The following is a 19227-nucleotide window of genomic DNA, read 5'->3' as shown; positions in this document are numbered from 1 at the left end:
ATGCATCAAGCCAGATACTGTGCATTCGGTCAAAAATGGACTGAGTGGAGATAAGTGGAAATATTGGTGTTTAAATGAGGATAACAGATTTTTGAATTAAAATATCATATTGTAATAAAACGTGCTGTATTTCTAAATCGTCCGTCAGGGAATTGATGTGATAGGGAACTTATAGACTTATGTGTGTGTCTACATTTAAGCCTAGTCCTGGATGAAACACCCAGAATCTTTTTTAAAGGTGAAACTCTGAGTAGTGTCTTCCTTTACTCTGTCCTTTGTGAATACAAAATAATGCTTTCCCCCCAACTGTGTCAGCTGTAGTTCACATCAGGTCGAGCATGAATTGGATTATCTAACAAGACTCCATCATGCATGACTGTGATCTCAACAGAACAAACCGAGTGTTTACCTTGGATCCAGAGAATATTAACCACTGTCCAGGATGCTGGACCTCAGGAATGCACATGCTTCATGGAAGTCCCCTGTCCTTCCAGCAGGCGGAGGGGTTGATGACGTTCGCTGAACCGCCTCACTTAGCCAAAGGCCATGCACTCTTACTTGTACGTTAACTGCCCTCTCTGGTGCTCAAGGATGTAAAAATAGCTGTTTAGCAAGAATCCCAGTCATGTCTCGCTAACAAAGACTGATTTATACAAGTTGCGGCACTAAGCATAGAGGAGCTTTTGTCCCTCCTCTCCTTCTCCTTCTGCAGACCTCGTCACCAAGGCCAAGAGCGCCAAAACCTCTGACGCTCTCGACACTCCTTTCTTAGAAAAGTCTTTGTTCGGCACCGTCTTAAGGTCCCGATAGTGAGGCTTAGGGAAGCACTGTGGTCAACAAGATTGCATATTTGTTTACTGCGTTTGTGTCAGACTGCAGTGTCATGGAAATATTTAGCAGTTTTGTTGCATCTCTGCGTCAGCACTTGCATTTAATATTCAAGTTTCTTGCCCAAATAACTGAAAATGTCACATGTAGCCTACTCTGAAATTCACTCCTTGATTTTTGTTTCCCCAAATCCTCTATATGCCCAAACAGGACACATGACTCCTGGCATTTGACAGCACAAAGGGAGCGATGTGTCTCTGGGCCTTGGATGGTGTGTGGATGCTGATTTCACACTATGACTCTGACTTACTTAGGATAACCTTTCATAGCTTCATCCTTAATCATGAGATATTTCCAGGTCCTTTCTACATATTCACTCCTGAAGAAGTCTGACAAACATCCTCAAATGTTAACACCAGAAGCAATTTAGTATTGTTGACTGAACATATTAACAGCAAATCAAATGATGAAAGTGTTCTCTAATATTGCAATAGGTAATGAATTCAGTGTATGATTTTCTGCATCAGTGCTGCGTAAGATTACACACTAGTCTGAGTCTCCTTTTTTCCTTTTAATGAGACTGCCCTGAATAGTACACAGACTAATACTGACAATCTGGATTCTATTGTATGTTTAATTTCCTGCCTGGGATAGATACACTGTGTGAGTGTAGAGCTAATAGAAGAAAGGTTTTTCTTCTTGTCATATCCACTGACCATAAAAGGAGGCCTGTTTTCTGCGTGGCCATAAAATGTCGTCTGGTGGTGATTTCTGGCAGATTAAAGCGATAGCACATACTAATTTGTTCTGTTATCACCAAAAAATCTTGACCTTTTCTCTCCCTCATCCTCACCCTGTGCTCATCCTGCGCCCAGGCTCTCCCTCACTCTATCCCTTGTGTTTTTCTGAGGAACAAACAGAGAAGCTGTCCTAGTCAGGATGAGTCAGTGCAGCTGGGGTGCAGGTCATTTACCCACATCCCACTCAGACGGGACAGATGGCCCAGCCACTCGCATGCTGCTAAGTGCTAACTATCCAGAGTCTGTGAGCTAAGCTAATGCTAACACCTATTGGTTGAACTGGAGGGAGAGCTCAGCTAACATTATGTAAACATGTATTTAATGTTTGCAGAGGAAATCACTCGAATAAGTAAGAAGAATCTTGTTTTTGTAACACTATGATTAAAGCATTGTCACATTTGGTCACTTTTAAACCAGAGTTCATTGATCCTTTTTGTTTGATAATCTATTGTTACCTACTCAACTCAGAAGAATGAATTTTAACACACATATCTAAGTCAAATGTCAAAAGTATAAGCCCTAGCACTGATACCACATGCCTCTGTAAAGTGCCATGTCACTTATAGTTGTGCATTCAGGAGAAGCTGAGTGAGTCCTTGCTCAGGCAAACACTTCCTTATGTATTGTGTTTAAAATGCAGACCAAAATATTGTGGATCCTCCGGTTTTGCCAAATAGAGGTGCTGTATTGATTGTGTACAAAGATGTCTGTTGTGTGTCTCTCTCTTGTTTGTGTTTATCATTGTTCTTTTTTTTTCTCCCTTTCGGTCTTCTTTCTCTAATTAGCTGTGCTCAGTGACATTCAGTGAGGAAATCAATAATGTGATTCTGACAGCATAGTAAGACAGCCACACAGAGTCAGAGACAAAGAGAGAGAGAGTCAAAGTTTTAGATTTCTGGGAAAATACACACTGCTAGTGGTAGATCTATTGGCTTGTGTCACATACGCCTGGTGTTGTATCTGATGTAAAAATGTTTTGATAAAACACGAACACGCAATAGATATCAGCCTTTTAAAAGAAGCATTGAACCATTCATATCAACGTGTATGGGGTTTATGAGGCGGCATATTTGCTGTGCACTTCACGTATCCATGTTTATCTGGCTGTCTGTTTGTTTTCGAGGACTAAAATTATATGAGACACTCCAAACCGTTGTACCCTTTCTGTTTCAGCTTAAGTCACAACCTATGAAATCATGTGTTACTAAAGGTTGGGTTGTAAACTTATGCAGTAGATTTGAAATATTAAACCTTTGTTGTCTCACAGTGAGAGTGAGTCTGGGAGTTCAACCCTCAAGATAAAGTGTTTGCAATATATATAGTGTCCTTCTAACTGCCCTACAATCGTCTCTGGTCCGTTGCACTTAATGTGCAAAGCAAGCACATGTTGTGCATTCATTAACACATACTGGCAGACCTGCACCAGTTGAAACACAAATAACTTTGGGCACACTTTTAATTCTCCAACACAGGTGTCATAGAAACAGCACACTGGTCCTTGTCCTGAAGAGACAGCCTTTTTTTTAATAGACCAACTGCTGCTGCTGCTGCAGAAACACAGAAACTCCAGCCCGTCACAGTATCATTAGCCATTAGAGATACAGAGAATGAGTTTAAGTATGCAATTTAACAGCCTGTGATGACAGTACATTCGCATTAGCAATTAGAGCACTTAAAGGCTTTTTAGGCTGCATTAAGCTATCTAAAATATGAAGCACAATTAACCTTTTAAGCGCAGTGAAACTGCCTTGGTGGGGCTAGAGTTGTGTTGGTGGGATGTTACACTAGCAACTAGTTTATATATTTACAGTAATGATTTATAACAATTCCTGTTTAAGGAGACCGATATGACCACACTGTCTCCTTTTCAACAGCTGCAGGCGAAAACATAGGTTCATTCCACTGTATGTTTGCTCAATTCCTTGCCAAGTGTTTAATCCACACACAGTGGTGCCATATTGTCTCATTCAGTTCCTTACTTCCCCTATTATGAATTTTGACATGGCATAGTACCAATCAGGGATTTTCCAAGAGTTTGATATGGGAATGATGTGGCTTATTTAGACACTGAAATGTTACACAAACAAAAGCAAATGAGCCGTAATAGCTGAGTTGAATATAGTTTGACACTTTTTCTTACTAGATAAGTCAGTACATGAATTCTCTGTCTTGCTAAGGGTTGGATAAAAAGATTGCTGCACCAACAATTAGACATTTAACAGGGGCGTATTTGAAGGGTGAAAAAGTTGTTGCCTATTACAAAACATACTGAATGTCCATGAAGCTGCAGCTAATCTCTAATCTCGATCTTTCTCATTCTCCATCATTCTCTTGTATATGCTGTATTGTCCCTCTTTACCCACTTTACCTACTTTTCTCCCCCACCTTTGCCTTTGTTGTTCTCCAGTGATGTTGGGTCAGGAGGCCTCTGACGGCAGCGTGACTCCACTCAGTTGGCATCTCCCCCCGCTGACCCTCCCACCCTCCTCTTCCCCCTATCAACATCCCAGTCAGACCCTCAATGCGGTCTCTGTCTGGCCCCCATAGGCTGTAGGACCTGAGTGGGCGAATGGTGGGTGTCTTCCTGTGGTTTCACCCTATCAGAAGACACCAGAATGCTTGGAGAAAAGGGGGGAGGGGGTTGAAAAAGGGCTGGTGGGGACAGCTGCCATGCCAGGGGAGCCCTCCCCATCTCAGTCCACTATCGTCCCATGCCGTCCCATTCCCAACCCTGGTGCAGTGAACACTAGACTCCTACAAGCTGAAGTGGTCTCTGATTGTTGAGTGATCTGAGTGGTTCAGAATCTGTTGGTGTATTAAGGAAAGCTGGAATGGATATACATGTATCCTGTAATTAATTAAGTGCTGCAATCTTTACCTTGACTATTTGGGATTCAGCCCTTAATTCAACACAACACTGGCTACAATGGAATATACGATAGCAGAAGCAGGACTACAAGCTTCAATGTGTTCCTCATGAGCCTTGACAGGAGGTATGTAATGGTGGACTACTGCACAGTGTTTGGCCGTATTATTTCAATGTGTGTTAGTGGTGTTTGGTTAAGAGCATGTGTGCGGTTATGGTTCTGTCAGTGTAATATTATGTGTTTACATGCACTTAAACCAACAATGTGTGGAACTGCTGTGTGATTATATTACATGTCAAATGATTCTGGTGGACATTTTTTTCCATTTGAGGTTGAATAAGGCAGTTGTGGGGGACACTGGAGCAGTTTCCTTCAGCCCATTGGTTGTCAGTGATGGTGGCTATAACTTAGTTTCCTTAAACTATTTAAGAGGAAAGTTAGAAGGTAAAGCAAGGTCAGATGTAGGTTGTTGGTGAAATTCAGAGCCCAACTGCATGTGAAACAAAAGTCAATTTAAAGTCTACAAAGGCAGTTTACTCAGCAGAACTAGTATATTTTTAATTTCAGACACATAAGCACATATTCACACTTCAGGGGAAAAAAAAACTACTGTGTTGTCTTACTACAAGGGCTTGTTCTCCCACTGCGCTGCCAGTTATAAAAAAAGAAGAAAGAACACTTCAGGATGAAGTGCATATCAGTATTACATTTTTAAAATGCCAGTGCTGGTTTATGGAAATATGGAAAGAGTTAGGAAGGAGAAATGTGATTTCTGCCCACAGATGAGTTTTACTGTTAACAGGGTAAATACAGGGCTTGTAAATTTCTTGCCTGAAGCTGATGTCTCCTAGTTACCTCGTGTCTTTTGTTTATAAAAATTAGGGATGTTCCTATGTCTTCTTTTCCTGTTCATTAATTGTATATTGATAATTAGTATAATTGATGAGTATCTGGGGCAGATGGCACCGGGATGGGAATGTTGACATGTTTTGCCATATGATTTTATACATTTATACGTTGTTTTCATTTGTTCATTAGAAAGTGCTGCAAAGATGGCATACCGTACTTTTGTTGGCCAACCAGGAAGTTGGCATCAGTCTGGTTCCCTCAAGAAAAAGCCAGTTGAATTTTTCTATTGGTTTTTGAATTATTGTAGAAAATAAACTCTGGGACAAACCAATGTTTACAAGACTTTACATGTTATATTACACATTAGTGAAATGCTAATAATGTTTGGCTGTAACCTCTGCTACACCACTGTTGCATGATTACAGTGTCACCACAACCTAATATTTTAAAATAAAATGTGAAAATGTCTTATTCAAGGCGTTGAACCAAAAACCCATTGACCTAGGGTCAAGGAAACCGGAAGTGCAAAAATGCCAAAAGGGCTCATTCTTGCAACATGCTCTTATATAATGAAGTACTTATTTTATGCATGTGTCTCTTACTGAATGGATAGTACAAATCACAGTTATAAAACAGAGCAAGTGTGTACAATTGTGCATGAGGAAATCTGTGTGAAAGCCCACAGATGGTGGATAGATGCTCCAGCTACCACACAGCTTGTCATCCTAGAACTAGTGGTGTAACCATGCTAATGTAGCACTGAGCGCAGTTTCTCTTCAGAGCTGCAGCCCCATGACTCTCAAACTACCCCTTAAAACTGAGAATGACACCATATTACACTAGAATTTAACATTAACATTGGATTTGAAACATTTTATGATAAATAAATGACCATAATAAAACATTCTAATCAAATATCTCAGTTTAAAGATTCCCAGATCCTTTGGCAGACTATGGACCTGGTCAGGTCATAATTAAAAGCAAAGGTCATCCCAGAATTATTTGTGCTTCCCTTTGAAACAACTCAAAGATTTGTACCGGAGTGGTCGTCCTGGTTCATAAGGAGGCTTGTGTGAGGTAATGAGGCGCCTTAAGCCTGCAATAACTGATTTTATCCACTTCAATTTTTCCCTTTTCTCCCCCAAAATTGCTTTACTGCATATCCTTACAGGGTCATGGGGGGCTTGAGTCAATCCCAGCTAGGGTGGAGGAGGGTGCCCTTCCTGGAGGGGTCACCGTGGTCAGACTGACATAGCGATAAACAACCAGCCACTCACATTCATACCTTTGAGCACTTCACAATCACCGATTAACCTAATGTGCCTGCCTTTGGACTGTGGGAGGACACTGGAGTACCCAGTGAGAACATGCAGGAGTGAACAAGTATTGACTGTTTTCCATTATCTTTGAATAGTTCCTCAGTAGGAATTTGACCCATTTCATTTTTGTGCACAAACTTTTCTATAGCCTGTTAATGTTTTGGTCCTTCTTTCCTGTTGGCTGTATTTGTTGTTTCTTTGTTGCTCCCATTGATTATTGCTTCCCTTTTTGATACTTGATGTGATCCATATCCCTGATAACATGTTTGCAATTGATTCTATATAGTGTGACTTTGCAGTCCCTGTTTGTGTTGTCAAGTGCAGTTTGATTTTTAATTGTACTGAGTCTGAACACAGCCGCCTTTGCGATGACTGTGTATATTGCCTGCTCTTCTCTCGTGTTTACTTGACTAAGCTTCACAAATATCTCTGTGAGATCACAGCATTGTTGTCTTAAAACTATTGGCAAGTCCTAGCACAGTTCTTTAGCTGACTTTCTGTCTTCACTTTGACTTTTTGATCCAGTTGTTATGTGGGTTCTTTGAAAGTGTACAGTGTCCACGTCCACTTTACCATTGTAAATTACCTGTTGTTTCCTCATGAATTTCTAAAGGAACGTCTACTCCTTGACTATTAAGCAGTTAAGCAGAGAACAGGTCTCGTTTGCCTCTCTCTGTCTTGAGCATATACAACTCGCCCATTTGTCAACACACTCACCCTGGGCGGGCCTGGCCTTGCAGTAACTTAAGCTCTCGGTCCTTCTGTTCCCCACAGGGTAACTTGACCCACGATTGCTTTGTCATGTGCCAGAGAGAGAGAGAGAGAGAGAGGTTGCCTCTCCACACCCACTGTCTTTATTCAACCAACATAACACAGACACATCACTGTTGTCTTTGCACTTCAGCTTTTATGGTTAAATTTGGTATTTAAGTAGGCCCGGCTCAAAGGATGTCGGTTTAATAGGTTTAGGCCTCATTTGGACTATGCGGGTGTGTTTGTGATTATATAATACGGACCTTTTGAACTACAGTGTGTGTGAAACATGTGCTGCATGTGTGTGTGTGAGTGCAGCGCGTTAGTGTGGGATGTGTGTTATTGAATGTTTAAGTGTTTTGTGCATGAGGTTTCTGTATGTCTTGTGTGCCTGCAGTTTAAAATCCACGGGGCTTTGCAGCTCTGCTTGTTTCTTCATCCTGTTTTCGGAGGGAAAGGTCTGATGCTCTTCATGCTGTCTCAGTCCGGGGCTTGGCCCACTAACAAAGGACACCCTGTGGATGGAAAAACAGTTAAGGGATGAAAAAACCCAAGCCCACAGCATTGTTAATACCGTCAAACTCTTACCCCAAAACAACAACAACAAAGCTTTAGTTTGCATTCCTCACACTCTGTTGGTATGCTTCCTGATCTATCTGATCTTTGTATGGGTCTTGTTTGTCATTGTAAACTTACATTTCAAACAGCACTGGGAAAGTTCCTGGTATTTGGTTGATCATCTCATTTTAGCGTACATGTTTTTCTTTTTTAGTACTGCACTATTTGGCTGGTGAAACTTGCTTAAGCAATAGATGGAAGTGAGACATTTTCAGATGAATCCTGTATCTTACGACAGGATCTAGTCATGTCCCAGACAGGTTTAGCTTCTATTTTGAGGAGAGCTTATTTTGAGCCCAAAACAAAATGTTGAGCGAGCCTCACTGCCATGACTCAGCTAAATCAAGAGTTTGTGACCTCCTTGAGTCTGCATGTAAATAAATTACTCCTGGATATGTACTCTGGGTAAAACTACAAAGCATGATGTGGCAAATAAAAATGGCAAATAAAGTTCACAGTATCAGTTCAGAGGCAAAGTTAATTAGCTCTGAATTCATATTAAAAGCCTGCAGACAGGTCTTTTCACTCTCATTGACCATTATCTTTCAAACAAGCTGTAATATGCATGATACATTTTGAAGCTGCATTTTAAATAACAGAGGCATGTGTGATTTTTTTTTTCATGTTTTCTTTGATTTATTAAATTCCCCCAGGAAGCAATTGGTCTTTCATTGTGTTCTCTTTAATGTACTTAATTGTCAGATAAGGTTTTTATTACTAAACTTTAATTTTTATTTATGTACACAGACCGAAAGTCATAAATTCTGTCTGTTCTTCTGTGTCTGCTCTCTCTGAATTTAAACTCTTGTGTCTGCTTTGTGGTGACATATTCTCACAGACAACAAATCCCATTTGAAAGAAAAGACCTAATTGCCTGTTTCTTCTTATAGATTTTGGTTATTCACCCCAATCAGGGTGCTAGACCAAACTATGTGGCTTTTGTTCTGGTTATCCCAGACACATATTTCTGGTTGCGGGCCTCTTCCCTCTGGCTCTCAGTATTTTTCAGCGAGGGCAGTGCAGCTGGATGGAGAATGCACACAGAGAGACAAGCTATGCTAGGACACATTGGCTAAACTGGAAAAATAAAGCATTTGGCCAGCCTGTGGTCAGTTGGGAATGGAGCAGTCATTGTGAGAACACAAAAATAACCTTTGGCCTCATTTCTGTGCTCACCCTGCAGGCATGGAAGAAGCGGTGGTTTGTTCTTCGCAGTGGCCGTCTGACAGGCGACCCAGACGTGTTGGAGTACTACAAGAATGACCATGCCAAGAAGCCCATCCGCGTGATTGATCTCAACTTGTGTGAGCAGGTACAGTTACTACCAGCCTGCAAATTGAAGAGCCACAGTTCCACATTGATTGATTATTAAACCTGAGCCACAGATTTAAGCCACTGTTGTCCTCACAGATACATTAAGAGGAACTATGCAGGATTTCTAGCTCAACTCTCGCAACTCTCAGCTTTGGAGTATTTGTGATGGTTAAATAAATGACATGTAACTTGTTACGAGGGAGAATGGAGATTCTCTGCCTTCCACCTAGCGCCGCCTCCCTGGTGCCCTAGCTCTCGTCTCTGCAGCACCACGACACAAACCCACCCCGTCATTTGTAATCTCTTGTTTATGACAGATAAGACTACAAATATACACGTTGTAACATCTATATGATATGTAACGTTATGTATCCCTCTATTGATTGATTTCTCACCGACTTCGTTGAAAACAAATGCACATGGCCAGGAGGAGGGTTAGCAAAACAGAGGAAAAGCGACCAGACTTGCATAGTTCCCCTTTAAGTCACATGTCATTGTTTTAAAGAAATTAAACATTCATTCATTCCCTTCTGTCTTGACCGGTGGCATGTTAAACTAAGGGCTGTGGTTTGCTCCCTCAGGTGGACGCTGGGCTGACATTCAATAAGAAGGACTTGGAGCACAGCTTCATATTCGACATCAAGACCATTGACCGTGTCTTCTACCTGGTGGCTGACACTGAAGAAGAAATGAATAAGTGGGTTCGCTGCATCTGTGACATCTGTGGTTTTAACCCCACTGATGACGGTAAGGACTGGACTTGGATAGTTGGCCACACATCACTGCTGAAATTGTTTTACTTTTCAGCCACTGTGATTGGCACTGTGTTGCCAGTGTGACGAAATTCATACTTGATTCACAGACCATTAAAAACAAATAGCATTTGGCCACATGTCATAAACACCTTCTATAATGTGCGTGCATTAATCCGGGGAAATCTGGATTCCTATGTGGCAGCTGTATGTAAACCAGGGTGCATTTTGTCGCCAGCAGTGAGCAAATGTATTTCTGGAATTCAGCGATACAACGTTAGCGCGTACTGGCTAACTGCTGTAGATTTGATTGGTCTCTCTTTTGACTGTTGTGCCTCTCAAATATCTGCCTCTTTCTCTCAGAAGGAGTTAGGTGAACCAGCTGAATGTGCCAGAAGGCCTGTATTCAGCATAGTTCTCAGCCAAGGTCTAATGATCCATGTGTTGATCCATGTGTTATGTTGAGGCTCACATTACTCTTGTTCCCAGTACTGGATAATCAAAGCATTGTGTGTGCCTGCTGGTCTCACTGTCTCCCTTTCGTTCTGTCCCTCTTATCTGGTTCTCATTCTCTCTCGTTTACGTACTCTTGTTTCCCCGTCTTTCTCTCTGTCTTCGAGGCTGATTGCAAGTTGGGCTATTAGCTTTGGTCCACTATGGTTTCCCCCCTGTCCCAGTCCCTATCTAAGCATTTTAATGACATTAACTGCCATATAAGTTGCATTGAATTCACTGTCTGGCATATCAAGCCACTAAGACGAGAGGGATATATTTTAAAAACTGGCAACTGAGTCACTAATTATGCTGCTCCAAGGTCATCCTACCCACAGTATTGTGACTGTGCCTCCACCTCAGATACATAGCTAGTGTTGCAGGGCAGCCCTGTTAACGGCATTCATGGCACTTCTGCGACAGGATTATTGAAACTAGCACATGAAAACAAACAGTGAGACTATTCAAGGAGAAACTAGGTCTAAAGACAAGTATCTTTGCAGATAGCCTTCCTCACTGTTCTCACAAAAGAATGTCCTTGGCTCTCTCTTTTGCGGCCGCTTACTCTTCTCTCTCTGCATGCGAGACCCAACTCCTACTCTTCTGTTGTGTGTGGCCACGCTAGAGTGCTTCATGGTCGGGCAGATATTAGAGGAGAGAACATTACGAGGGCTGGGGAATGAATGGTGTAGGAGGTATAGATGAGTGTGAGCAGAGGGGATTTTCCCTCTTCCTGTATGAATCAGCACTTAAACCTTCAACCAACAAATAGGAAATAGGGAAGAAGATAGCAGGGGAAAGGGAGGAGCAAATGATGCCTGTAAAGAGAGAGAGAGAGATGACTTTAAAAAGGAGAGAAAGAGGGGACCTTGCATGAGATATAACCATGGCAGTCATAGAGAGTGGGAGGACCGTGAAAAGAAGAAAGTAGAAAGATGTGGAATGAAAGCATAGATATATCTCACCCAGCATATGCATCAGGCATCTTGGCTTCTCTGTGTGGTACAACAATCGGCTGCAGAGCAGAGGGGCTTTGAAAAGGACTCTGATATTTGAAAACTCAATGTGACAAAGCAGAGACCTTCAGGAAACGCTGCTGTGTGAGAACGAGTGTGTGGGATTCTGAAGGCAAACACTGAATTCAAACGGTGACTAGTGAAGCTTTTTAAGTGGATTTTATGTGTTTATGTGTCGGATGACGTGGGGAAAAAAGTGTTGTAGAAATACTTGATCAGTACGGTGTTTGTTGTCTAAATTCACATCAGTGACGACAGTGAGATTGAACTTGATATCAGCAGCCAGTGTTATTTAGGGAATCTTGTCACGTATACATACCACATCCCTCCACCTTAAGCTGGACTGTGTACTGTTATTTCTCCCAGGAAATCTGACCAAGTGAGGTTATTGATTGTTGTGGTTTTCCTGGATCAGTTGAATAGGGGTAGCCTACGCTGTGCTTTAGTTCCAGGCGGCTAAGAGCTGCTGTGTTTTGGTTGAGTCTGTAAAAGAGAGAATTGGGAGCTGTTGCAAAGAATTATCTGAGCTCTGTCCTTGTCTGCCAGCTCCTCAAGTTCAGATGTTACAGAGATGTAATGTTGAGGTGGTGTCAGTCGAAATGCTGCAGGTGACTATAGACTCTTACATTGGAATTGGGTTGCTAGGAAACAGCTTGGGGCCAAGTTTACTCTGCTGGGGTTGACATCAGCAAACACAGCTTGAGCTTACTGTTTACTTTCTTCCTAATATCATCGGTCACCAATATCACCTTTACCGTCTCGATGGGCTTTGCGAGTCCACAAAAGCAGCAAGCAGATCCTGACTTCTTTAAACAGTGGGTTCAGTAGGGGTCATAGTTTACCACAGTTGAAAACACAACAATATGGTTATAATCCAACATCAGGATTATAATTGGATCAATGCGACAGAAGTAAGAAATAGGTCAGTAAGGTTAGTCCTCTGGATTTAATGAAATACATTCAGTGAGTTAGTCTGAAAAGAATAAAGGAACTGTTCATGCGTCTCCAGCTGGTGAATATCTAACTTCTACTTCACATGGTGTAAATATGTTGCTTTTAATAGCCTAATCAAATCTGAGCCTTGTGTTGCCCTGAGTAATTGCTACAAGCCGCTGTACAGTGTGTAAAGCCTGATCAGTCATTCACTGACATCTGCTGAGCTGAGTCTGACAGATCATGACGCCATCTAATTTTATTGTGATCAAATTAGTCACTAGATTACAGTCTAAACAATAACGTCATTCATTCACATGGTGCTTCTTGTGCAAAGGGGCACAACTGCTGCTGCTTTCCCCTCAAGATTATGTTATGTGTACTCATTTCTTTGGTTGGCAGTGAAGGTGATGATAAATTTAGTGGTGATTACAAACTTCCTCTACAGTCTGCTGTGGAAAACCCTGTATTGTGTTTGGCCTTTGGTGTTCTGAGGCACACATGGCCTGATATACAAACCAAGACAACACATAAACAGGAACAGAGTCTTGAGAGGAGTTAATCCCTTGCTTCTTGGTTCTTTTCCACAGAGGCAGCAAAAGCTGCTCACCAGTCAGCCATCGGAGGCCTGGTGGTGGACACGCCACCACATCCAGCACTGGGTAATATTGTTGGTCCAGCGGCAGGAGTGCTGTCCAGCGTGCCTCCGCCATACCAGCCGGTCAGTGTACGTCACTTGGACTCTCAGTCCAGCTCAGAGGAGCCTCAGGATTACCTGTGGCTGGCCAACTGTGAGAGCAAAAAGCCCGAACCCAACAGGTGAGTTAGTTTGTGTATGTAGGCTGCTATTGTATGTATGAGTCTCTGTGTTGGAGTGCTACACTGTGATGTAAGCTTCTCTAGTCTGTACACCTTTTTTTCCCCCCCACCCTATTCTTTTTGTACATTTCATCTGTACTGCCACTCTTGTCCTTGTCTCTGCTGTGTGGTGTGTGTAGCTCAGTGCAGCTTCACTCTCCATTGGAGGGAGACCAGGAGTATTTGCTTCTGGAGGAGTGTGAGAGCAAGACTCTTCCTCCACAGACTAGTCTGTGAGTGGCCAGCCGTCCAGCTGGAACTGCCTGCTTGTGTGGAGTGCTACACATGTAGATAAAAAAAGAAAATAAGTCAGACCAACAGAGACACACAAACATTGTACACTTGCGTGTTGTTTATTCTTTTTCTATCTCTATCTAATTAGTGCTGGATTAGAGGTGTTTGACACTTAAGTGAATTTGTAGATCAAAACTGACTGAGTTGTACCTAACACTATAACTAAACACTGCATGTTTAGACATTACAGAACAGACACTTATCACTGCAGTCATCTGCTTAACTCAAAAAAGTGCCTGTATAAAAACAGATGCCAATGATGAGGCATCTTGATTTACTGGAACTTGAGAATACTAACCATGACTTGCAAACTGTGAGGTGACTGCGATTTTTAAATTCTTAAAATTTTTTTAAACCTGAATATTTTTGTGGATATTTAATTTCCTGGTGCATGTATCTGCTCTCTTCTCAGAGCCCATGCTGAGTGCTCCAAGTCTACCTCCTCAGAGACAGACCTGAATGACAACCTCCCCTCTCACCGCACGCCTACGTCCTCCACCTCATCAGCTAAACACAACGGCTTCTTCCCACAGCACCCGGCTCCGGCCTCCGCCTCTTCCATCTACGACTCGCCCCCATCACGTGGCGCCTCGCTCTCAGCCGACGGCGGCCTTTACCACCTCCCTCGCAGCTACTCACAGGACACTGTGCTGCTCCCCAAGTCAGCCTCCTCCCCCTCGGCCCATCCGGACAGTGGGGACGCCTCGGAGCTTTACGTCTTCAACACGCCGTCGCGGAAACCCTCAATGGAGACGCAGTTGCGCAACCTTTCTATCAGTTACGATATCCCACCTACACCTGGTGCAAACTGTACCTACCAGGTGCCCCGCACGTTGTCGTCGTCGACGGGGGTTGGAGGCTCAGAGGGCGGGGGAGATGTAGTCCCCCCTCCTAGACCACCAAAGCCTTCGCTAAGTTCCACCTCAGGACCCCCACCGCCCCCCGCTGAGCGCTCACCTACGGACACCTATTGTGTGCCCCGGTCGGCATCAGAGACGGATGGGAACTACTGTGTGCCTACCAGTGCTGGGAATAAGGCATTACGCAGCAACACTATTGGCACTGTGGACTGTTCACGCCTCCGTAAAGGTTTGTGTTGGGAGAGTTGTTGTTTTTTTTTTCTTCTCTTTTTTTGATGTTGGAGTATAGCGCTGGAAAATTACTATGAAATAAGAGAATATCTTTTATGATCCAGAAATATAAAAATCTAAATATAGTGTTTAACAGGACACACAGTCACAAAGCCTCTTTCCTCAATAAAATTGTGACCTTTTTATGAGGAGTGATATTTTACTTCAACTAGACACATTACAAAGGCTCTATGAGGCTTTTGCACAGCTTTTATGTCTGCATTCGGTACCCTTTTCACTTTCTTTTGATGGATGATAAGAGACGTCGCCAGAGCTCTTAGCATGTTGTCTTGCAGCTGCATACCCCATTTTTTACCTTTAGTCTTCTGTTTTGTTAACAGTCCATTCAAATTGTCAAAAGCTTATCAGACCAAAACAGAGCAGAGTTTTCAGTAAATGCCTTCAGGGTCTTGAAGGAACTTGGCAAAGGTCTGTGCTGTAATTCCACATAATATTGGTAACAGTACTCTCTGTTGTAACATTTAAAAGTAAGATTGACACATAAAGAATCATCTTCATGTGTCCTCACTTGACACGGAAATTGTTGGCCAGTCAACAAGCGCTACCTTTCTTGTTGTGCATATACCATGACTAAACTTGGTGTCTTCTGCCCATATCACTAATTCTGACAACAAATGCATGTGATGTTTGAAATATTATAGTATCTATTAAATTAAGAGTTAGGAACAGCAATTTCTTTGTGCCATTGTCGCTTTCATGTGGCAAATCAGATCCTGATAAGTTCCTCTGAATAGGTTAGTGTTGCATTTTATCACAATGGTCAAGGAGAAATTGGAGTATAAAGTAGTCCTAATGATAAAGGTTTACTGCAGTAGTGCAGGTCTTAGATCACTGCACAACACTGTAGAATGACTTAAAATAAACAGGAGACAACTTTCTAGTTAGAAGAGAGGGGCTTGTGATGAAAAGATGGACACAAAGTGGTATATTCGTCCTCTTACTTCTCCCTCTTGTGGTGACAAATGTCATTACACAGGTATTAGTGGCAAGATAATTGTTTACCAAAGCCAAAAGTCAGTCTTTATTCTTGCCTGTGGTTAACATTTATAAAAACTGTCAAACGAGCATTGCATGGTTGGTGAGTTCTCCAGGTACGTCTGTTGTCTAATTTCACACTGAACAGCATTGAGGCTGCAGTGAATACTTCGCTGACCATGAAACTAGGCTGAAGGATTGGTCCCCTACTTTGCATTTTGATGATGTCAGGGGAGCAAAATGAAGAGTATAAGGAACCACTGAGCAAAAATAACCCAGCGCATGTGAACTATTCCCACTGCAATAAGCATGGGATTTCATCTCACCCATTTGGAACATATTTTTTATTGATTTGTCTGGATGCAGTTACAGTATTTCACAAAAATGACATGTCTCATTGTAGTTATTTCTCGTTATGGTCTTACCCCACTTAGTCTTCCTCAGCTGACACTCTCATTTGCTGCACAAGCTCTTCCTAGCATTTGCTGCGGTTCCTGTGGCCGTAAGTGAAATGCATTAGTGACTGCATCAGTGCATAATGAGAATGCAAAAAAACAATAATAATGTACCTCACAGCAGAGCCCGTAGACACAATCGCGGAGCTCTGTCCCACTCAGTGAATGTATCTTTGCAGAGTCATCAAATCACATATTTTATCTGGGCCTTATTATGTTTTAGCACAGAATGGCTTGAAATGAAGGCATTTCTCTATGGTAGATGCTGTTAAATATTTCCACATTGTGCTGTCAGTTGAAATAATGAAATGTTCAGCAACCATCACTGCTACTATGAATCCATTTTACCATCCAGTATACAGTATAGTGCAATTATGCGTATACATGTGATAATGTGATGTGTCTTTTTTTTTGTGTGTGCAGATTTTGGATCCCAGGACTGCTACGACATTCCTAGATCATTCCCCTCCGACAAAAGCTGCTCGTTTGACTTCAATGAAAGCTTCAACAGCTACTTTGTAAGTCATAAAATCACAACACTGTTGAACCCTGTTGTGCAAGGCTTTTCTGCATTCCCTCCGCTCCCTACTAAGGCAATGAAAGACTAGCAAAGAAAGTAAAAAGCCTAATATATAAGCAGTATTGTGTACTCAATTTTCCTCATCTTCTGGGGAATTAGAAAGCTTCGGGTCAACTGCACAAGCACAGTACTGCGCACTTTCTTAAAATGCACAATTTAATAAATAGCTACAGTGTTGTGTCTGACTAAATTAATTAAACCATGTCATGGCCACATTGTTCTCCAGGCGGTAACAGCAACATCAGTTCACTTTGGGATAAGAGAGATAGACAGGGTGATGGTTAAACGAGGCACAGCAGGGTTTTATTTTTTTCTTTACGCTGTTTGATATAGATGAAGAATAAAGAAGAGTTTACTTTCAGCTAATTTCATCATCATTTCAGTACACTGGATGGAATCCCGGTAAGCTTGAAAACTCAGCAGGATGTGAAATTCAGCAAAGTCTTGTTTTAACTAATCGGTTTTGCTTCCAGTTGGACCATCATGCTTAAATATTAAAGCTAGCTGTGGAGCTGAGTTAGTTGTAGAGTGTGTAAGCAACTGCTCCTGAACATCTACCTAAAATTTCTCAGTGCTTGGATAGTGGCTACTATCATAAACCACTTATCAGAATGAATTCCTTTATTGATTCGCTGGCTTGTGTTCCTGAACATGTGCGTGTTTGCCTTGTCACCCTCAGAAAAACAAAGGAATGATGCCCGTGGGTAGCCAGTCCACGGAGGAAGTAGACCAGAACTACGTACCCATGAGCGCCAATTCCCCGTCCCACCATCACTCAGGCAGTTTGACAGAGCCAATACATGAACCCAACTATGTGCCCATGACTCCCAGCACCATGGAGTTCTCCTCTCTGGGAAAGCAGGTGCCCCCTCCCGCCCACATGGGATTCCGCTCAAGTCCCAAGACCCCTCCTCGTAGGCCAATGCTCAGCGACTGCCAGCCCCCGCCTGTGGACCGAAATCTAAAACCTGATCGTAAAGGTGAGTTGGTTGTTAGGTGTGCATGCATGCGTCGCTATGACTTATATATTACTATTATTATAGATATTCGGATTAGATTTATCATGTTGGTGTTGCGGGTTTTGATGTGTGTTTGAAGTCTGTTCTTGCATTTAACTTGCTTCAGTATGCTCAGTATTGACTAATGCAACGACTCCGCAAGCTCTGTCTTAACATTCGGTTGCTACTCTCGGTGCTGGCTCATGGTCATTAATCCATCATCTCCACCCATTTTAAAAGCTGTGTCTTTGTTTAGCCATTATTAATGTGGAAAAAGACTCACCCTAATCTTGTCTCCTTTGCTTTGTCTGGTGTATTGAAAACCAACTTCAATCCTTCGCTGCGTCCTTGACCAGCTGATTTTACCTGTTGATGAATTAGTGTAGTGCCTGCTACATCTTCTTACATCGAACACAGTTAGCTCCTTGTCAAAAGCACTTTTGTCCCGGGCTCAAGAGGCCCTGTAGCCCATTTTGGAGGGGGCCAGTCTCTGTGCCATGGAGTGACCGAGGCCCGGAGTGGTCACCTCCATCCCCTTTGTTCCCATCATCTGAATGGAGCTCTTTGATGAAAGACCTAATAGCAAAGGGAATTGCAATCTGGGCAGATTGAAAGGCTGAGTAATGGGCAACGAGAGAATGGGAGTTGAAGAATGACAGGGAGACAGGGAGTCATCACAAAGCCAAACTAAAAGCCAGGGCTGTTATTGTCAGTGAGGAAAATAGGACATGTTATGGAGTTTTACATTACCCAGTGGGGAATCCTCCCATGCGTGACGTGTGCGCTCTTTTTTTTCTCTGACCTTTCGAGTCAGTCATGTCCAAATTTGGCAGCATCATCTCTGAACTATCATGACTTTAAGTTATAAAAAGATTTTTATTATTCCAAATCATCTGGCTGCTCCATTACAGAGCAACCAATTTGAGGGCATTGCTCATGTTTCAAAAAAGAGCCATAACTCAGAATCTTGAGTACTCATAAACAGCCGTCTTTCATCTTTAAAAATTCAGTCTCTGTATTTCTGGCTAAAGCCCTTGATACTCTGGGTGCAGAACATAAATTTGTAATCCATCATTTCCACAAAGGTATGAGAGTGGAAGATTTTGCCCATTTGTAGTTTGGGTCCTGCCATTTATAGTTTTTCTTGCTATGTATCACTTGTTCTAAATCAGAGTTTCCAGATTTTTCTCTTTTCTTTGTTAACTTTAAAGTCACATCTAGAACCACCACAGCATTTTGATGAAATGTGTTTTGGTTTAAGAGACAGAGGTGTCATTGCATCCATTGTAGCCATTTTTGGATAGTGTTGAAAATATGCAAAGTGCAAACACTGCTGTTCAGCTATCTCTTCTGATGGCAGCACACTGATGTCTTT

The 19227-nt window shown here is 42.3% G+C and overlaps 1 protein-coding gene across 16 annotated transcripts in view; it reads left to right on the top strand.

The window, feature by feature from the left end:
* gab1 (GRB2-associated binding protein 1) overlaps positions 1-19227 on the top strand; it is a 48889-nt gene that overhangs the window by 22474 nt on the left and 7188 nt on the right. For 10 of the 16 annotated variants that reach the window (XM_085781639.1, XM_085781620.1, XM_085781603.1 and 7 more), the window contains 7 exons: positions 9218-9346; positions 9930-10095; positions 13132-13360; positions 13540-13632; positions 14106-14782; positions 16698-16792; positions 17534-17834. In XM_085781639.1, coding sequence (XP_085637765.1) covers positions 9218-9346; positions 9930-10095; positions 13132-13360; positions 13540-13632; positions 14106-14782; positions 16698-16792; positions 17534-17834 — 1690 coding nt within the window. Of the gene's footprint in view, positions 1-4401; positions 4622-9217; positions 9347-9929; positions 10096-13131; positions 13361-13539; positions 13633-14105; positions 14783-16697; positions 16793-17533; positions 17835-19227 lie in introns of those variants that run through there. The other 6 variants (XM_085781650.1, XM_085781629.1, XM_085781612.1 and 3 more) reach the window with 2 other exon arrangements.

This window comes from Trachurus japonicus, chromosome 1 (genome assembly GCF_045865225.1).
Source record: "Trachurus japonicus isolate A0001 chromosome 1, Traja_1.0".
Classification (NCBI taxonomy): Eukaryota; Metazoa; Chordata; class Actinopteri; order Carangiformes; family Carangidae; genus Trachurus; species Trachurus japonicus.
This window is presented reverse-complemented; position numbering and strand designations above follow the sequence as displayed.